The sequence below is a fragment of the Erythranthe guttata genome, chromosome 4, assembly GCF_056151865.1.
Source record: "Erythranthe guttata isolate IM_541 chromosome 4, IM_541, whole genome shotgun sequence".
In the NCBI taxonomy this organism is placed as follows: domain Eukaryota; kingdom Viridiplantae; phylum Streptophyta; class Magnoliopsida; order Lamiales; family Phrymaceae; genus Erythranthe; species Erythranthe guttata.
The window spans coordinates 1431111-1449905 of NC_142536.1; the positions used below are offsets into that span (position 1 = coordinate 1431111).

General features: G+C 35.6%; 5 protein-coding genes across 5 annotated transcripts; 1 reads left to right on the plus strand and 4 right to left on the minus strand.

Annotated features, from left to right (window-relative positions):
* Positions 1–624: 624 nt before the first annotated feature.
* On the minus strand, positions 625–1684 carry LOC105957785 (uncharacterized). Its single transcript, XM_012981749.2, has one exon. It carries the CDS (start codon positions 1512–1514, stop codon positions 858–860), a length of 657 nt encoding a protein of 218 aa, XP_012837203.2. The 5' UTR covers positions 1515–1684; the 3' UTR covers positions 625–857.
* A 4558-nt stretch (positions 1685–6242) lies between these two features.
* Positions 6243–7517, minus strand: LOC105953163 (late embryogenesis abundant protein D-34). Its single transcript, XM_012976799.2, has 3 exons — positions 7073–7517; positions 6666–6959; positions 6243–6573 (listed from the first exon to the last, which is right to left on the minus strand). Exons 1-3 carry the CDS (start codon positions 7394–7396, stop codon positions 6406–6408), a joined length of 786 nt encoding a protein of 261 aa, XP_012832253.2. The 5' UTR covers positions 7397–7517; the 3' UTR covers positions 6243–6405.
* A 767-nt stretch (positions 7518–8284) lies between these two features.
* On the minus strand, positions 8285–9348 carry LOC105953173 (uncharacterized). Its single transcript, XM_012976810.2, has one exon. The coding sequence runs from the start codon at positions 8878–8880 to the stop codon at positions 8380–8382; it is 501 nt and encodes a 166-aa protein (XP_012832264.2). The 5' UTR covers positions 8881–9348; the 3' UTR covers positions 8285–8379.
* Positions 9349–11392: 2044 nt separating this feature from the next.
* Positions 11393–12684, plus strand: LOC105953151 (uncharacterized). Its single transcript, XM_088816259.1, has one exon. The coding sequence runs from the start codon at positions 11545–11547 to the stop codon at positions 12157–12159; it is 615 nt and encodes a 204-aa protein (XP_088672385.1). The 5' UTR covers positions 11393–11544; the 3' UTR covers positions 12160–12684.
* Positions 12685–14110: 1426 nt separating this feature from the next.
* Positions 14111–16292, minus strand: LOC105953141 (FCS-Like Zinc finger 8). The gene is made up of 3 exons (XM_012976778.2): positions 15827–16292; positions 14917–15727; positions 14111–14487 (listed from the first exon to the last, which is right to left on the minus strand). The coding sequence occupies exons 2-3, from the start codon at positions 15714–15716 to the stop codon at positions 14397–14399; spliced, it is 891 nt and encodes a 296-aa protein (XP_012832232.2). The 5' UTR covers positions 15717–15727; positions 15827–16292; the 3' UTR covers positions 14111–14396.
* Positions 16293–18795: the final 2503 nt, after the last annotated feature.

Below are 18795 nucleotides of genomic sequence, written 5' to 3' on the forward strand. Positions count from 1 at the left end.
AGTACATTTTCCATTCAGCCACAATTGAATCTTGTAAGGACAGTAGTTGTTCTGAAAAACTGATTTAATTACAAAACAAATTAAAAAAAATACTAATACAATATAGGCAATGTTTTAAGTTTTAAGTAAAAGACTAAATAGCTTTACCCTGAAGAAAAATACTAATATATGGAAAACATTGTTGGCAAAGGTATATATGTTAAACTGTCTAATCAAAATGATTCTGCTGCTAATAAGTAATAACAAATAATCCTAGAAATTACATCTCTTAATGTAGGACCAGACAAGATGAGATGAACAATGATTTTTTTTTTTTATTCATTAATTAATTTAGGTGAAACAAAAATGAAGATAAAAAACTTAGGTAAAGTTTGGGCGAAGTAGTGCTGGACCAGCAAGGAAACCAAATCTAATTATCACATGGAAATTAAATGTTCAGGAAAGAAACATCATGACTATGTAATTCCAATTTTACAATGATAAATATTTAGCATACCTGAAAAATAAATAAAAATAAAATAAATAAATAAATAAATTATTGAATGATATAGGCACAGCTTTTTGGTGGTATAGGGGTTCAGAATACAAAACCAGGCTTTTAACAATGGCAGATGAAAGAGTATGAAAAAGGAAAAAACAAAAATAAATTGAATGCTGTAATAGGATAAGATGAACTGAATAATATATATATTAATATCATTCAATACAGCAGGCGGGGGACCAACTGCTTTTATATCACCAATTCATTTCATATCATCCCCACATATATTTTTTAAATAAATAAATTTATTACATTTATATATATGTAATTTTTTTGTTGAAAATGATTGAGTTACCGGTGTGTACTTTTTTTCTTTTTACATATATTGCGGCGGAATCTTGCATTTTCCGTCGGGGAATATTGGTTGTTTCCGGCGGCTGTTTTCCGGCGGTGACGTCATGAGGCTGACGAGGAGATCGGCGAAAGCGCCGACGATGTATTTGTGCGTGCTTTTCGGGTTTAGAGAGAGGTAGCACATTAGGAGTTCATGCAGGTAATCCCAGTTCTCTCTCACGTCGTCGATTTCACGCGCCTCCACCATTTCCTGCATCGATCGCCGGAAGTCCATGAATGGGTCCGGCGAGTAGGTGGGTACGGCGATGCTGCCGCCCGAAACGGTGTCGTTTTCCGGGGGAAGGTTCAATGAGGTGGAGGATGACGTGGATGCGAGGGAGGAGGAGGAGTCGATGATCGAGTTGGAGCGGCCGGGGGAGGAGAAGAAGAAGCGCCGGGAAGCGAAGGCGGTGGTGAAATCCGGCATGGCGGCGGAGTCGGTGGTTGCCCCGGAATCCGGCGGCGGGGACTGGTTTTCCGATGCGGCGGCGTTGAAGTTCTCGTAGAGGGAGTTGAAGTTCTTGATGAGGAGGGATGGGGAGGGGTTGGGGAATGGACGGCTGTGATTTTCTTGGAGATTGTGTTCTGGGGATTGTAGAGATTTCATCTTCGTGAAGCAGAAATTGAGATTTCTTGCCATGGTTTTTTACATAATTTAATTTACAGACAAAGAATAAGAAAGTAGAGAGAGAGAGAGAGAGAGAGAGAGAGGGAAGAGAGAGAAGTTGGGGGAGTACTTATGTTACTGTTCAGAGATAGTTAGGATAGCTCAACTGTATTTATGTGTGTGTGTGTGTGTTGTAGAGGAGAGAGTTTAGGTAGGGAGTTGGGGGTGGCGTCTTCTTATAGATCCATGATTTTTAATATATATTAATAATAAATTAATAACTATAATTAATTAGCATGGTGGAAAATAAACCAAATATTCGATTCATTTTTTCTATTTTTTTTATGTTAAGTCCTAATTCTAATTAGACCATCGCGAGACCGATAATAGTACCGATAAATAAATGACTAGTAATCGAGACATCAATATTTCCGTCGAGCTACGATAACATATCACAAACAATGACTAAAATTAGCAATTAACAAAATGATGTGATGTCACATACTTGGGGTAGATTAAATTAGAATGCTAGTGTAGATACGTGCATGCGAGTAGGTGATTTAAGCGAAGTCATTGCTACAATATGAGGAGCCGTAGAATGTTTGTGCCTTGAATCTGCAAGATAAGCTCACGTAAATTAAGCCTGATGTTGATCCGATAGAAACTCCTCTGACGCCAAATCCTGTTGGTTATGTATAGTTTGATTAGTAGAATTCTCATTAGAGTAGAATTCTAAGTAGGATCAATAAACTCTAATGAGCTTACAACTTCTTATTAATAGAATTGAACCATTAATTAGTGATCTTGTAGGTAGATGAAAGATCGGGTCGTTTAGATGGCCCAAATACTCATTGGCTTACTGAGCTAGCCCGTTAAGGCATATCACAAAAAATAGGCACACATCCGAAAAAAAAGACACTACCAACACTTCAAAATCTTAGATGAATTTATTGCCGAATGTGTCAAGTAGTACTTTAAGTGTGTTTTACATATATATAGTTGATGTTAGATGTACATACATTTTTGTTTTGTCAACACGAAGCTCGAGTAAATAAAAGTAAACCGTTCGTAGGCCTTTGCATTCTCAATAGCTCGGATGCTCAACTCTCGAGCTGTATACACCCGATTCGAGTGATCGTGTAAGATCAGAAAATTATATAAATAAATTAAAAAAAAAAGAAAGAAAGAAAATGGGAAACCAGGCATGTGTAGTAACTGTGAAGAATGGTTGATGGGGTATATGGTAGATAGAGCAGTTTCAATATAATAGACTAGTTGTTTGTTTTTTCAGACTCGTGAAATGCGACTTAACGACTGTAACACTATACGGCCAAAGACGAAATGTGGACCTGATGCCTGATTATCTTTCGTTCATATATTGCTCGATCGATCTCCTAAATACATCTTCTTCTTCTTCACTTCCATTCTTGTACAAATATCACTATTATGGCTGCCTTGTCAAGATCACAGTATTAGGCTCCATTTATTTTATTTTATTTTACATATATTATTAATTAATACTTCCAAAATTCGAAATCAGTTTCAAAATTTATGGAGGGCAAAAGGGAGAAATAATGATACTCTTCATGTGTACATACACTTCTCTCTTAATTAGGAGAATGAAATAAAAAGGATGTGGTAACATACAATAGATGACAATGGCACCACAAATCCCACATGGTGGGGATGCTCCCATTCACTTACCTACCATTTTGCTCTCTCTCTCTCTCTCTCTCTCTCTCTCTCTCTCTCTCTCTCTCTCTCTCTCTCTCTCTCTCTCTCTCTCTCTCTCTCTCTCTCTCTCTCTCTCTCTCTCTCTCTCTCTCTCACACACACACACACACACACACATACACACACTGACACACACACACAGGTTCTTTTTTGGCATTCTCTCCATTTTCTGGTTATAAGTTACTTGTGAAAAATTGTCTTTTCTGGTTAATACCTCATGAATTGGATTTACCCTAATTTTATTGAAGAGAAAAATGAATGTATTAATTAGATGGGGGGTCACACTAATATATATATGCATGTTTAGGCAACTCCATATTTACAAGTTTTTAATTTGGTGTACCACTTCACCTATTTCTAGTTATCACATATTCACATGCATGCACATCTTAATATAATATCTTATACACACACCAAACGTAATTAATAAGGTTGGCATTAATTTTTATTATTATATAAAATATCTCAATATATAATCACATATGAGTTGTGAAGCTCATCAGATGGTACCCATTAACTTTTAATGCCATTCAAATTCAAGCAGCCATTTATTTTTGTGGGCAATTGTCTTAAAAAGATCACCATAATTCTGTCTTTCTATTTAATTTACTTGAAATTAAATTTGGATTAATTGAGACGAATAAAAATATTTAGTCGAAGTTGTTTGTTAAAATCATTTTACAATTACTTTCAAAAGAAAAAAATTGTTCTCACTTTGAGTCAGTAATGAATTTCAAAATTCATTTTAATATTAAAACACAAATGAATCATGAACTAAGAAATTAAATCGAATAATTAATTTCTTATCTGTAACATAAGATTTATTATTTTTTATTATCAGTGTTCACGTGCGGCGCCATTGATCAGATTCCTGTGATCGAACTACGTTACTTTATCAACTTCTGCCCACAGAAAACTATTTTATCTTATTAATTAATATTATTAAATTACTTAGTATAATGTATTTTTTTTAAAGCACACAACCTCATAATTCATGAGTTTTTAGAGGGTAATTTTGAAAAATAAATAAAAATGAAACCTTATTATATGTGTCATCTATGGTGGACAAAAGTACAATTTAGTCAGGACCATAATAATTAAATTTGAAAATAAATAAATAAATAATATAGTGTTGACTGATTAAAGAAAAGGAAGTACAAGTGTAATTAAGTCACGTCCAATCTTAATCATAGCATCAGAATTGTGTATTGCACATTCAATTTAATAATGTATCATTTATACATGTAATAATAATAATAATTATAATTATCATTTAACATGTAAATACTTTAACCCAAAATAAAAAAAAAAAAAAAAAAAATACAAATTTCATAATATAGGGACCAGATTTGCTAAAGATACGTCGAAGAAAGTACGAGGGAGTAGGGACCAAATTTCTAAAGATATTAACTCAATGCAAATCTGTAGCTGGATTCATTATATAAATAAATGAAAATTCATAAATTAAAGTATATTATCATTATCGTAATTGATAATTAATAGGTTCTTAATGAATGGATGATGATTGATAATTACTACTCCTAAAAAAGCATCAAACGTAAGTAACAAAATAAAAATAATAAATGAAGATACTTAAATAAAAGGTGAAAAAAAAAGAAAAAAAAAAAAGAAAAAGACATGATATATATCGGATGGCAAGTCCAGCAATATCCAAATCAGACCATATGTATACAGTTGTCTGTTAGCTGAATGTCTGCTGGCTTGTTCCTGTCATCTTCTCTTATTTATAATTATTAATCTTCAATTAATTAATTATGATTAACTAAAATAAATTAATTATCTTTCATATGACATAACTCTTGTTTGTTTTAACATGACAAATACCTTAATTAATTATCTAAAAACCTGCCTGGCCATATTAATTATATTACTTGTTTCCCCATTTATCTAATTGTAATTTGTTTTGGGTATATGACACGTTTTACGGCCCATTAGATAAATTTCAACGGCACAAATAGACCTTCATGGGCTTTAATAAACAATTTATTTGGGCCCAACTTAACGTATTTAGTGTATTGATTTTATTAAGAGCTAATAGCATAGAGCCCCTGTGTTATTTCTAACCAACGAAAACTTCTGTGTTTAATAAATTAGTAATCGCCCCCCTATATTGTGTTTGACATAGCATAAAGCTCCCTATTTACCATTGTATTGTTGACTTAACTAACATGACTATACTACCTCGAATAAAAAGAAAAAGTAAAATACCTCCAAACACCCAAACAAATTCTCTCTCGATCATTTGGATCTTATTTTTTCTCTACCTCTTTCCACACTAACTTGACCATTGGAAAAACTTAACTGCGGTGGACGAATTTTTGTACAAGTGTTTCAGGACTTGATGGGTAGTTTTCGGGTTGGGCTGAATTTGGGTAGACGCAAGACGGGCACTTTGTGAACCAGGGAGGTAACGGTGATAATTTCGCAAATAATTTACACTTGGGGAGGGTATCAATGGTGGTGGTGTATATAGGGAAACGAATCGGGGACTGGAGTTGGATAGTTCAAGTTTTCCATCGCCTTATGTGTGTTCTTTCTCACTCTCTCTTCCTTTCAATGCTTCAACATTTTCTAGTGTATCTTTAATTTGATTTTTTATGATAAAAATTATTTTATGTTTGTGGGCGTTGATTAATTGATCGATGATTTTGACATGGTGAAACTTCGAACAAAATTCTGTGCGTAGAAGCCCATGACCAAAAGTATGAATGTTGGGTTTGGGTTGATTTGGGGAGATGACTTTGTGAAAATGTTAGGGATGCAATTAAAATTTTTAAAAATTTCATTATAGGACTCATTAAATTCTAGGGTGAATTTGTAGTTTTTATAACTTTTGATGTAAGGGCATTTGTATCTTTTCAAGTTACAAACACACCCCTAGTTGAATAATACGCGCGTGCTATACACGTTAAGCTGTTAGGGGCCTTATTGACTTTCACTAACTTCATAAGGGATTGTTGCTAATATTTTTAACACATAGCAATTAGAGATTATATAGGGATAGTATTTGTAAAAAATAAACCCATTTTATTAATATTGACATATTAATATTTGTGCAAAAGCTATAATCGGCAATAAAACATAAATTATACCCATACTTATCCACATTAAAGTTTTCTATTTCTACATTATTGATTGCACACCACACCAACTCTGTATAATACATCTCTCATGTCTGCTGCTGCTGCTGATTTAGCCTCGCCGCCGTGGCCAACGACGCCGCGACGCCGCCAGGGTAAGTGGTTATGTCCAGTTTGTTCCTCAATTCCGCCGCCACAGCCGCTTCCGCATCTTCCTTCGTCACCGCCCTGTCATCTGGTAGTTTCGAAATTGCACCCTGCACATACACACAATATAACAAATATTATTGAAATTAAATATTTAAATTAAGGATAAAATTATTAATTAGTTAGAGGATTTTAATTTTACCCCCAAAACGTCGCGAAGTTTTATCTTTTTTTCATCAGCCATTGTGCGTGCATTGTGTTTGGCTGCGGATTGAGCCGCCGCCGCAACCCCGCCGGGGACTACTTTGTCGAGTCCAGATGCTCGGCTCTCCACCGCCTGTACCGCGGCGGCGTCGCTTTCATCCACCGGCTTGTCGCCGGCGGAAAGAACCACCGACTCCAAGGCTTGTCCAATAGTAACCGCTCCCGGGCTAAGAGCCGACAGTGGTGGACCCGTCGTCTCCTCTTCTCCGGCCACGACGTATTTTCCGACGACCTAACCAAAATTAGAACAAAAACAAAAATATGTATGTAATTGCGTTTTTTACCCATCAATTCACCGTGCGACGATGTGTGAATAATTATATATATATATATATACCTCTCCGGCTCTCCGGCGACGGCCTCAGTGATGATGCGTTGGCCACCGGCGTCAGTCTGAGAGATTAAAACACCGTGCTGCCTGGTAGCTTCCGTGACGTCATCTCGGTGGAGGACGCCACGGCTGACGTTGACATCCGCCGCAGACTGCATAACTGCCGCCGGACCCCCTTTCTGAACCTGACCGAGGATGATGCTCTCAGCTGCCTGTGCGGTGGCGGCGTCTCTCGGCGCGACTGGCTTGGAAGCTAGTTCGCCGGAGACCTGGAATATATCCCCGTACTTGACGGATTCTTGCTCAGCCTCCGGCCTTCTCGGCTGTTCTTGGCTCATTATTTAGTTACTAATTATACTAATCCTGATAATATGTGTGTTAGAAGTAACAGAATCGGCGCGTCGGATAATTTGTATAGAGGCCGGTGAGGACGTGGCGGTGACGTGGCGTTTTTGATTACACGTGTTAGAAACAATCAAGTTCGTTTGCCTGCGTGTACACTTAAATTTTTATTTTATTTGGTAAATTTATTCTGTATGAATGTTGTCATTCAAACTTATCTAGTGAACTACTAATATCCAAATACAAGTCTCCTAATTAATTACTTATCCAAACTACGTACTTAGCAAGTTGATATGAAATTAATAGAGAATGAATTAGTGGGTTGAAAAATAGAGACCACTAATAGTTGACCAAACAAATGAAAGTGGTTTTCAGCATCTGCAAAGCCCACTATAGAAGGCTTTAACCCATGCTCATATCAATTTCGAACACACTTATATATAGTGGAATAATGACTTTGTAACTTTCACTACGTGACCAAAAGTATGTACATATTCCCATACCCACAATACAAAAGTTATTGAAATTCAATAATTGAATTTTCAATTCAAAAAAATGGCCACACCCTAAATCTTTAGTACCCATCACACAACACGAATACGAACAAATTCAAAGACCCCGGCCACTCCATTGATTTGATCGATCGATGCTACACTCGATAAATTTCATCGACTAATAGTCAACTCTAAATAGTTGAAGGTGAAAGATGATAGATTTTAGCCAACAAAAATAAACAAAAACACAATTGGATTATTTATGATGAATTATTGTACCTATTACTTCAAGTGGAAATTTTTACTTGGATTTTCGATTTCATGACACAGTTTGTTATATTAATTAAATTTATTTATACTACTAATTAATAATTTAAGCACCACCGTAAGTATAAAAACATTTCATTTTTTATTTTCCCCAATTATTAAGGTGAAGGACAGACAGTAATTTCTAGAAGTGAAACAGGGGTAAAATTGGAATCGGTTTACTGTACAAGAACAAGTCTATTCCCACCTCCCACTTCCTCTGCATCGCCGTCCTCCTCCTCCTCCTCCTCCTCAGTCGCCGCCCCTTTTGGAACCGTCACCACCAGCTCGCCGTCTTCGTAAGCGGCGGAGGCGAGCTCCGGCAGTGTAGAAGCAGGTAGCCGGAAGCGCCACAAATCGAGGTCCAGCTCAATCCCGCACAAGTCAACGACGCCGTTACCTCTGATAACGATCTTGGTGACGCCGGGGTAGATCTCGACGGCGTGGGCTCTGACGTCACCGCTGATGTCATCGGTGGGGGCGGTGAATCTGATGGAGTGAGGGGTGTCGTGGATCGAAACGTCGGCGTCGGAGTGGAAGGGAAGCTCTAGAACCTTCGCGAAGATATGAGGGAGACGCCTCAGCTTCTTTTGCCGGCAGGTGTTCGCCTGAGCTAGCAGCGATGCGACGTCGTATCTGAATGTGATGTTCCGCTTTCCCGGCGCTGGGTGGACCTTCATCTGTGCCGAATATTGTATGATTCTTTTTCTTTTCTTTTCTTTTTTTTTCTCAGAAAGAAAAGAAATAAAATACGAAACCTAGAAAAATCTGAAATAAAAATGAAGCCCAGATCAGATAAAATCTTGCGGCAGAGATTGGATTTTAAAAAACCCAAGTAAATAAATATTGAAATAAATGGTGTGGTGTTCGAAATCAAATTTATCGATAGGTATTTCAAACAATTTTTATTTTTTTATATTTCACTTGGGTCCACGTGGCAATACTATGAATAAAGTTTTTCCTTTATGTTTTTTTGTTTTTATTCTTCTTTCTCTTATTGGGCTGATCAAGATTTGTACCCAAATTTAGACAGGAAAATAGACGATGAACAGCAGCCCAACAAAAATATTGTCCCGGGCCGGGCCTGTTTACTCTTTGGTAGCGTCCCCCATGTCATGAATTTTTTTTTTTAATTAAAAATCACGATTTTCCAATTAGGTTGCAAATCAAACAAACAAACCCTTCCAAAATTAATAAATATAATAATAATAATAATAATAATAATTAATAATAATAAGAATAATAGGAGTGTTGGGCTGGATCTGCATGTAATTTAAATTCTCCTACTCCTAGTTCTCTACCCATCCCCAAATTTTTACCAAACTGTTTCCATGGAATTGCCTACTTTGCCCTCCTCCAAGATTAATCTCAACCCCGTTGCTAAATCCTAAATCTGTGCCTTCCTCTCCACGCACCCGTGGTATAACTGATTTGCTCGACGAAAACCCTAAGTCGCAGCATCCTTAATTAATCTTGATATTACTCATGATTGATGATGCATGCATGCATGTTCTTTTGTGATTTAGTAGCTAGCTAGGGTTAGTCGTACACGTTTCTTTAGTTTTTTTTCTTTCTTTTTTCTCGTTCAAGTTCGTGGTGCGGTGGGCCGTGTTCCCCGGCCCGTAACCAACATCGATCGCACGTTGTTTGTTCTGCATGAAGTTTATTGCATGAACATAATATATCTATATTGGGATCTGGTTTAATTTGTGTACAATCAAATTATGCACAATGCATCTCCGATATCGAATATTCTCTGTTTCTTGGTGTGTCAATGTGGGGAAATAAATTTGACTAAATTGTATTTGAATTCTCATTCGCGGAATAATATGCCAAAAATAGATTCAACCATAAAAAAATAATTTGGAGGCCTTTGACAGAAAAAGCTGCCCGACTCAAATGACCGAAAGCTACCCACGAAGTGCGTACGGAAAAAGCTATACTTATCAACGAGTGAAAAGCTATTCATGAGAAAAACCTGCCTCGAGAGATAGAGTGAGAGCTATCACGCTAATTAAGAATTTAGTGCAAAAATGGAAAAAGCTACCTACTCCGATGAGTGAATGCTACTTGTGAAAAAAGTTGCCGTCAAAGATAGAGCGAAAGCTAACGTCGGAAGCTCCGGGGGAAAGAGCTGCCCTGAGTTAGTGCGAATGCTACTGACTGGCTAAGTCCACGTTATTAATCACCATCCGTTACACTTTGGCCGATTATGAAGTGAGCTTTGAGTTTATTTACAAACTAGTTAATATTTTATAATCCCTCACTTGGTATATTCTTGAACTTTGATTATTTGAAAAACACGATGCATTATGCACTTTTGATTTTGCATTTTCCTTATTTATTAAAAAAAAAAAAGGGGTTGGGTTCTGTCGCCGAACCCCTGACGAGCCCCGGCAGGGCGAAACCAATAGCGTTTCGATGTTTTAATATTTAAAATTTATTTTAATTATATATTATATATATGACATTGGTCCAAAAAAAAAATGTCTAAACTATTAACACATGGCACGTGTGTAAATTTGCACGTGATTTTCAAAAGAGTACAGAAAGTAATTAGGACTCGCGGGCAGGGACCTTTTGGTAAATTCCTTTGCTCCACTATACCCTCTATCGCGGCTCGCAAGGTGCACGCCGTTCCTGTAGACCAGATTTAAATACAACTCTGAGCCCATTTCAGATCCGTGCATATCTTATCTCACAAAAAGTTACAGAAGAAAACCCTCCCCACACACACACACACTGCACATCACTCAAAACTGCCCACATTTGTTCTTCATTCTCTTCTTTCACTGGGAATAAAATACACACATTTACATACATCTATACATACAGACTGATAAACAAACTGATTCCGAAGAAGGGAAAAAAATCGGAGTGTTTAGATCTTGCCGTTTCTTCTGTCTTCACGCCTAAAAAATCAGGTTTGTAATTTAGATTGAACCTATTTTTAACTGGATTTATGCTGTGTGAACTTTTTTTTTCTGCGTTTTAATTCTGTGTAGATGTGATTTTTTATTACTTGTAGTGATGAGTTTTTCGTTTTCATTTATGTGTAGATCTGAAGAAATTGAGGAGAGTGGGGTTGCTGTGTACACGTACAGATATACATATATGTTCTGTGTATGTGTTGGGCTTACTGAAATAGACATTTATCTGCTCAGATTTTTGTGGTTATGGAGGAGATCTAAAATTTCCGTGTTTTTATGATTCAGAAGTTCCGAAAAGCGCTCTTAATTCTAGATTTTTTTGTTAGTTTTTGCTATAGTTGTAATTAAGATTAGTGTAGAGGAGCAAAGGATTAAAGGACTGAGTTCAGTTAATTAAAACAAGTTCTCGTTTTAATGGAGACTCTAGTTGTTGTTTCCCATCATAGGAACCACCATCAGTATTATGGCAGAAGTCGCAGCCGTAGTTATGCAAAGCTTCGTTCGTTTGGTTCACCGCCTTCGGGCGGATTTCGGGGCATTAACTGCAGGACCTTTGAATCTGGAGAAGGGTTACTTCCGACCCCGTTTAAATCTTGCTTCACTAAAACCCCTGTCACTAAGAAAGCCGTTTCTTCTTTTTCGCCCAAAACCCCATCGCCAAATGGTAATGAAAACCAAAAACCCTCGAAAAGAATTGCAAAAACCAGCTCAATTCCAATACCTATTGCCATTGATTTTGATCCAAAAGAAGGGGAATACGATTTTTCTGAACGATGGGCTGGACCTGCTTATTCCAATTCTCCTTGCCCTAGTTCTTTGCCCATCCCTAAATTTTCAATGAGGCCTAAAAGAACCGTTTCCCTTGACTTGCCTAAATTGGCCTCTGAATTTGATTTTCACTCCATTGCTAAATCTGCACCAGTCTCCCCAACTAGGGAGCGTAGCCCTTCTCCAAGTGACCTTTTTGACTTTTCTGATTCTGCGACTAAGACCCTTCGTCGCATCCTTAATCTTGATATTACTGATTGAATGAAGGAATTCTGGTGGTGGATTTCGTAAATAAGGGACTTGGTGTACTTTTGTGGTTAAGTAGGGGTAGTGGTAGGCTGTGTGTATAATAAGGAAGATCAGTGTTTGGATTGACTTGTTATGAAAAGTCGCTCTGAAGTAGTGGTGGTGCAAAAGCTGTGATATCTGGATTGGTGTACTATCTCCAAAATCTTTGACGGTGTAATCTTTGTTTGGTTCTCGATATATTAGATGTGGTTTGGTGGCTCAGACATGATATACTATCCTGGTAAAAGTTGTGAACGAAAGGCAGTTGATCATGTGGCATACTAAAGATGAGTGTTAAAGTGTAGAGTTTGGGGATTCAACTGAAATTAAGTAGTTTGGGGACAATTCAATGCTTTTGAAAGTGGGGATGAAGTTATCTCGGTTTATCTTTTTCCTCTCTGTTTCGTTGTCCCTTTGCAGTCGGTTTCTTCGTACAGCTTGTACAGTAAAGTAGATTCCTAACTTGGTTAGTTGTCTTAGTTTTTGTTTCTCTCCTTTATCCCAGCTAGAGTTCGTCCTGTTTTCTCAGTCAAATACCTTCAGTAGGTTATTTCATCTCTCTTTTAATGGTAGATTGGCTCATCATATTCGCCTGTGTATCATTGTTTATAGCTCTCTGCTGAATAGTTACTTACCTCTATATCTTCGTTTTCCTCTTCACCAAATTTCTGGTTTTTGAAAAAGAAAATTGGGAAGGGAAATAGGCATAGATGATATTTTCTTCCTTAGTCTTAGGTTTAGTACATGTTTCTTCCAAAGTCTTGCCCACTCTTCGTCGTATGTGTGTAAGATGGTCATGTTACCTAGTTTGTTTTCTGGAAGTGGGCTCGATTCTTACGTCTCATCCTCAAAATTGGAGATTGTTGATCACACCTAGCTGTTTCACAGGTAATTCTTTCTGGACTATGCTATATTTATTTTGTCATTATTATTTCATCCACAGGTAATAATATTTATTCTCCATGTTTTTACCAGTGGCTTTGTACAGGACCACCTATGGAGGAAAGATTCTTCAGGAGGTTGTTTCAATAGCTTGTACCGTTGATCTTTGTAGTTCTCGGAGGTTCTTGTTCTGAACTATGTTTGTCTGTTGCGAAGATAGTGTTCTTTAAGAATCTGTCGTCGTTCTTTTATGTTTCTGAAAGTAGGGCACTATCTATATTACGGTCATGTGCACGTTTAGTTTCTGTAGTTTATCGTTGACTTTTGGTACCAGTCCCTTGTTATTTTATTTTTTTATGGATGCTTTCTATCTTTTTTACTTGGATTTTTTTTACTTTTTTTTTTATCATTGCAGTACCCTCTTTATTTATTACTGTGTTCTTTAATCTAATTCAGCTTCGTACCCTCTTTATTTATTACTGTGATCGGCAAATATTAAACTGCATCAGTAGTTTTTGATGAATTATTACCTCTTCTTGCCATAAAGTTACTTTTCGCCCTTGTTTATATATGCCTTTTAGGCCCTTTTAGGGACTTACTGGTGGAATTTGTTTGTCAGAAAAGGGTATAATAGGAAGTGAAGAACTATAGAACTGGAAAGACCAAGTCTTATATTTAAGCCAACAGTTTATTTATTGTACTAATTTAGATAATGAGTTTTTGATAATTATACGTTATTGAACATTATTATCTGCAAAACTTAGGCAGATTTCCTGTATTTCACCAACCCCATTGGCGTGTGGCTAATGTAAGTCGTAAATTATGTCTGAAAAGGAGAGGTCTTTTGGACGATTGTGTATTGCAAAATAATTTAATAGTTAGCAATAGTATTTTAGACGATTCTCTCCAAGGACAAAATAGACTTTCGAACCACAAGTATGATCGATCGTAACGGACGGTCCTGATGCTACACAAGACGATCAATATCCACGACTATTTGATGACTCGATCAATAAAAAACAAAGGAGAAATTCATCAATCATACATCATAAAATCTCTGATAGGTTTATTTATTTATTTATTTATTTATTTATTTATCAATACTAACCTCAGCGTCCCATTATCTGTGTATTTATGCAAAGGGAGAGGGTGATTAAAATAGAAACAGCAAAAACAATTCAAGAAACGAAACCGAAAAAAAAAATTAAAAAAAAATCAGAAACAAATAAAGTATTTCACATAGAATTTTCCCCCCCACTCCGAGAAAATCCCTTTTGAAGATGCTAAAATCCCTCTGAAGTAACAAAGTGAAGCAATACAAAAGAGTTCTAGAAAGCATCGTTCGACTCACGATTCTTCATTCCATCAAAAAACATTTCTTGGCAGCGGCATTCATCGCTACAAAAGGCTTTCTCACCCCTGAAAACGAACGAATTTCTATAGTCACGCATACGACACAGGAAAATCGGAGAAATTATCAAGATCAAGCCTTTTGTTACTAAATGTGAAGGAAATTGAATCATTTCAAATAATAAACCGGTGACTCGATTAAACATCATTAAAATAACTTGGTTGGACCGGTCCACTGCACTTCAATAATTGCAATTCAACCAACAGGCTTTTAAGTAAACAGTAACCACTAAAATAAGATGTATGTGACACCAATCATTGATGTTCAATAATTCACTCAAAATCATAAAATTAAATAAAAAAAAAATTATGTCCAAACATGGCAAAAGGTTTCACTTTAGGGATCCAATTATTTCTGGGCTCATACCTTAACAATATTGATTAATTCACAATAATAATTAATAAGAAATAAAAAAGAAAAAAGAAATGAGAGTTAACCTGTACATGTAAATGTCTTTGCCATGCCCAAGAATCTGTCTGCAATTGTGACAAGAACTCATGAAATCCATTGATGAAGATTTTGGAATAATATCTGTTGTCTGAAATCCATTATTATTATGATTATTAATTGTTGTTGTTTTGATTTCATCCAAACAGCTGCTCTCCACAATGCAGTCATCATATATGTGAGTTGTTTTCGGATTCGGGCCATGAGTTATCACACGTGTGTAATCCTCGGAGAGCTCCATTTCCTTCAAAGACAACTGCCTCCCAAGATCCTTTCCTCCAAGAACAGGGCTCGACAACTGAGAAATGTTTCGGGTTTTGATCCCGAAATCCGTCGGTGATTTCGGAGATTCGATCGGTGAAATCGAGGATGGTGTGGGATTGTTGGTGGTATTGTTTTGTGGGATGTGGACTTTGAGGTTTGATCCGAGTAGAACCATTCGGTTGAGTAATTTGCCATCTTGATTCATGTTTTCTTGGATGATTGAATCAATTAGGGCAAGGCCAATGGCACGTGTTTCTTGTTTGTTGTTGTTGTTGATGATGGTGGTTGTTTCAGGTGGGGATTTCTTGAATGGGTTTGCAAAATTGGAAGTAGGGGTTTTGTTGTCAAGAATTGAAGTTGGGCTCATGCTAATTTCTGTGTCGAATATGTTTTTGGAGAAAAAACCATTGAAAAACCTCGGAGAACCCAAAAATGAGGAGATTGGTGAAGATGGGGTTTTGGTCGGGGAATTGTTATCTGCCATTAGAGCTTTCTTCGTCACTGTTCTAGATCTATTCCTCAGCATTTAATTTTCAACTGCAAGAACCAAAAAAAAAAAAATTTAAAAAAAAAATTGATGATGAATCCCTAAAGAACAAAGGGCAAAAAGGGGATTCTTGAAAAAGAAGAGCAAACCTGGTTAAAACACCATGAGAGTAGCTGCTGCAAAAGTCACAAAACAAAGAATAAACAAAAGGGTTTTTGGCTAAAAGCCCAAAATTATCATTCATACACTAAAAAAGAATTTTAAAATAATTAAAAAAAAAAAGGAGTGAAAGTTAATTAAATGAGTTGAATGAAGAACAGAAAAAGCCCTGCTAAATCTCATTAGCCTCCATTTACAGACAACACTGAGTTAATGGTGAAACAGAAAAAAGGCCCAATCTTTTTTTTTTTTTTAATCCATCAGCTCTAAATTAATGATCAAGAAGATCCAATAAACAGAGATTAGATAAAATTTTTGAAAATAGAGAGAGAGAGAGATGAGAGAGAACAGAAACAGAGGAAAAAGAATGGCTGCCTTTGCTGCTTTTTAAAGGAGAGCAGAAGAGAAGAAGGAGACGGTGAAAATTAAAATTAAAATTAAATTAAATTAAATAATTAAATAGATAATAATAATAATAATAAATAAATAAATGGGAAATGGAAACGCCAGCAAGATAAAGGTGGGGCCCACCTGATTCTAACTTTGATAATTATTTTCTCATTCCTTTGGACTTTAGCATTCATTTCTCTTGCAATTTAATTATATTTAATAACTAATTAATAATGATCTGTATTAAAAGAAAATATAAAAAGTCGTATTATTCTAAAATTGAGGTAATCCCAATAATATAAATAACAAAGCAACTGAAATTATAATTTTGCAAGTGGCTTTTTTATATGATGTTAGGCGCAGATGAATATTCCCATTTAATAATATAATATAATTACATCTCACCATATCTATTTTAATTTTTAATTTCAACAATCAAAAGATTTTCTTTGATTAATTAAATTCTCTCAACTCCAACAATAATTAATTAATTTTAAGGTATTATTATCTATTTGTTTAATCCATCTGTAATTGATTATTTATTTATTCATCTGGTGGGCTCTTTTGTCTTCTTCTATCTTTTGTCGTTATTGTTTCACTTGACCCATTATTATTATTATTATTATTATTATTATTATTATTATTATACTCTCTCTTTCTCTCTCACACACATACACACGAAGAAAAGGAGAGAGAGAGAGAGAGAGAGAGAGAGAGAGAGAGAGAGAAGGGTTATTATTGGGAGGTTAAATGCACGCACTCGTAGGTTAAAAAATGCTGACCGGATGACGACATGTTCACAGGTATCTCATATCTGACCGGGTAATTATTATTGTATTTATCCTAAAGCTGAGTTGCATTTCATTCGCTAGTACAAAACTACTGCTCTTCTTGACTTTCCACGTGTCCGCTTATACAATATCCCAATTTACCAAAAAACCACGGTAAAGTTAAGTATTTACCAAAAAAAAACCCTATTTTCATAGAAATTATATACAGCACCCTCTACCTTATAAATTTCTTACATTTGCCCCTACCAAAGGTTAAACATCATGATAAAAGTTAAATAAATCATGAAAAGATAGGTTCATCCTTATTATAAAAAGAAGATTTAAAGTGTGATAAAGAAAAGCAATAAAGTCAAATTAAATGGGAATTATTATGTGGGTTGAGAAATTCTGTTCAGAAAAAGTAAATTTGTATTTTTTTTAATATTTCCAAGAATTAAATTCGATCATAGAAAAAAAATTGGAATCTGCAGCTGAATTCTGACAGTCTCAGCTTTTTATTTATTTATTTATTTTATAATTGTTAAAAGATTTGAACCATCCACTTTCAAGTTAAATAAATATAAAGTGCTGTTTAAATAACAAAAAGAAAAAGTGAGTATACTTTTAATGATATGTAACACGTCATTAACAAACCACGAAAAAATTATTAATCATGCATCTATAATACCAAATATAATTAAATTGAATTTAGTTTAAATATAAGTTTTACCGAGCAATAAAATAAATAATAAAAAAACAACATCATCAAAAAATAGTAGCAGGCATGCCCTATGATGATAAATTGATTTGACATTATATAATTATTTCTAATTTCATTTGTTTTATTTATTTATTACTCTCTACTACAGGTCTAGTATAACAGACCACCTATGCTGCACGGACACTTCTAGAAGGTGAAGAGTCCCCGTATCCGATACCTGGACACTCGGACACTCCAGGACACTTCTCGGACACCCGTGTCGGGCCGTGTCGTAATTTCGCTAAAAGTAGGACACCCGTATCGGGCAGTGTCCACAATTTTAAAAAATTGGGACACTTCTCTTACGTTGTAAAGGAGAGCTCTAATAAAAAAAATGCGCATTTTATTTTCTCTGTAATACACATTTTCTCTGTTTTCTTTGTGAGTCCACCAAAAACTCCAAAAGTCTAGCATGCGACGGCAATCAAGAACACGAGCAACAAGGGCGAGTGGTTCTCTTATGCAATGACGACTTATACATGTTTTTTACAATTTATAAATGTACCCCTATATTTTTATTATTTATAAATATACCTCTATATTTTTTATATTTACGCGTATCCCCCACATGTCCGTATCCTAGTTTTTTGGAAATGTCGTATCACCGTGTCCGTATCCGCGTATCACCGTGTCCACGTATCCGTGTCCGTGCACCATAGCAGACCACTAATTGCTGACCCACCCGTTTTTGGGCCCATAAGCGGGTCGGGCCATGAGGTAAAGTAACTTTGCCTCGTGCTTTTTTTTTAATGGGTCATCTGCTAGTGGGTTTTTGCATAAATACTGAAAGGTCCTTTCTCTTTGTAATTTTTTTATTTTTTATTTTTTTTTCTTTCGGATAATTATTAATATTGGAATTATACACAATTCCATATTCCCTTGGCGAATGATAAAATTTTGAAAAAAATAAATAAATAAATTATTAATAGAAAGATACAATGTTATATGATTAAGGACGTTGAATATATACTAATGATAATAAAATAAGAAAATAAGTCAATTATGAGTAGTATTTGAATTTCTATAATAATATTTTTTT

Bases quoted from the DNA above. Each gene is read 5' to 3' on its own strand.
- LOC105957785 (XM_012981749.2), bottom strand. From the start codon at position 1,514: ATGGCAAGAAATCTCAATTTCTGCTTCACGAAGATGAAATCTCTACAA.
- LOC105953163 (XM_012976799.2), bottom strand. From the start codon at position 7,396: ATGAGCCAAGAACAGCCGAGAAGGCCGGAGGCTGAGCAAGAATCCGTC. The intron at 6,960-7,072 runs CCGGAGAGGTAT...AATTTTGGTTAG, and splicing joins CTGAGGCCGTCGCCGGAGAG to GTCGTCGGAAAATACGTCGT. The intron at 6,574-6,665 runs GTAAAATTAAAA...GTGTATGTGCAG, and splicing joins AACTTCGCGACGTTTTGGGG to GGTGCAATTTCGAAACTACC.
- LOC105953173 (XM_012976810.2), bottom strand. From the start codon at position 8,880: ATGAAGGTCCACCCAGCGCCGGGAAAGCGGAACATCACATTCAGATAC.
- LOC105953151 (XM_088816259.1), top strand. From the start codon at position 11,545: ATGGAGACTCTAGTTGTTGTTTCCCATCATAGGAACCACCATCAGTAT.
- LOC105953141 (XM_012976778.2), bottom strand. From the start codon at position 15,716: ATGCTGAGGAATAGATCTAGAACAGTGACGAAGAAAGCTCTAATGGCA. The intron at 14,488-14,916 runs GTTAACTCTCAT...GTTCGTTTTCAG, and splicing joins AAAGACATTTACATGTACAG to GGGTGAGAAAGCCTTTTGTA.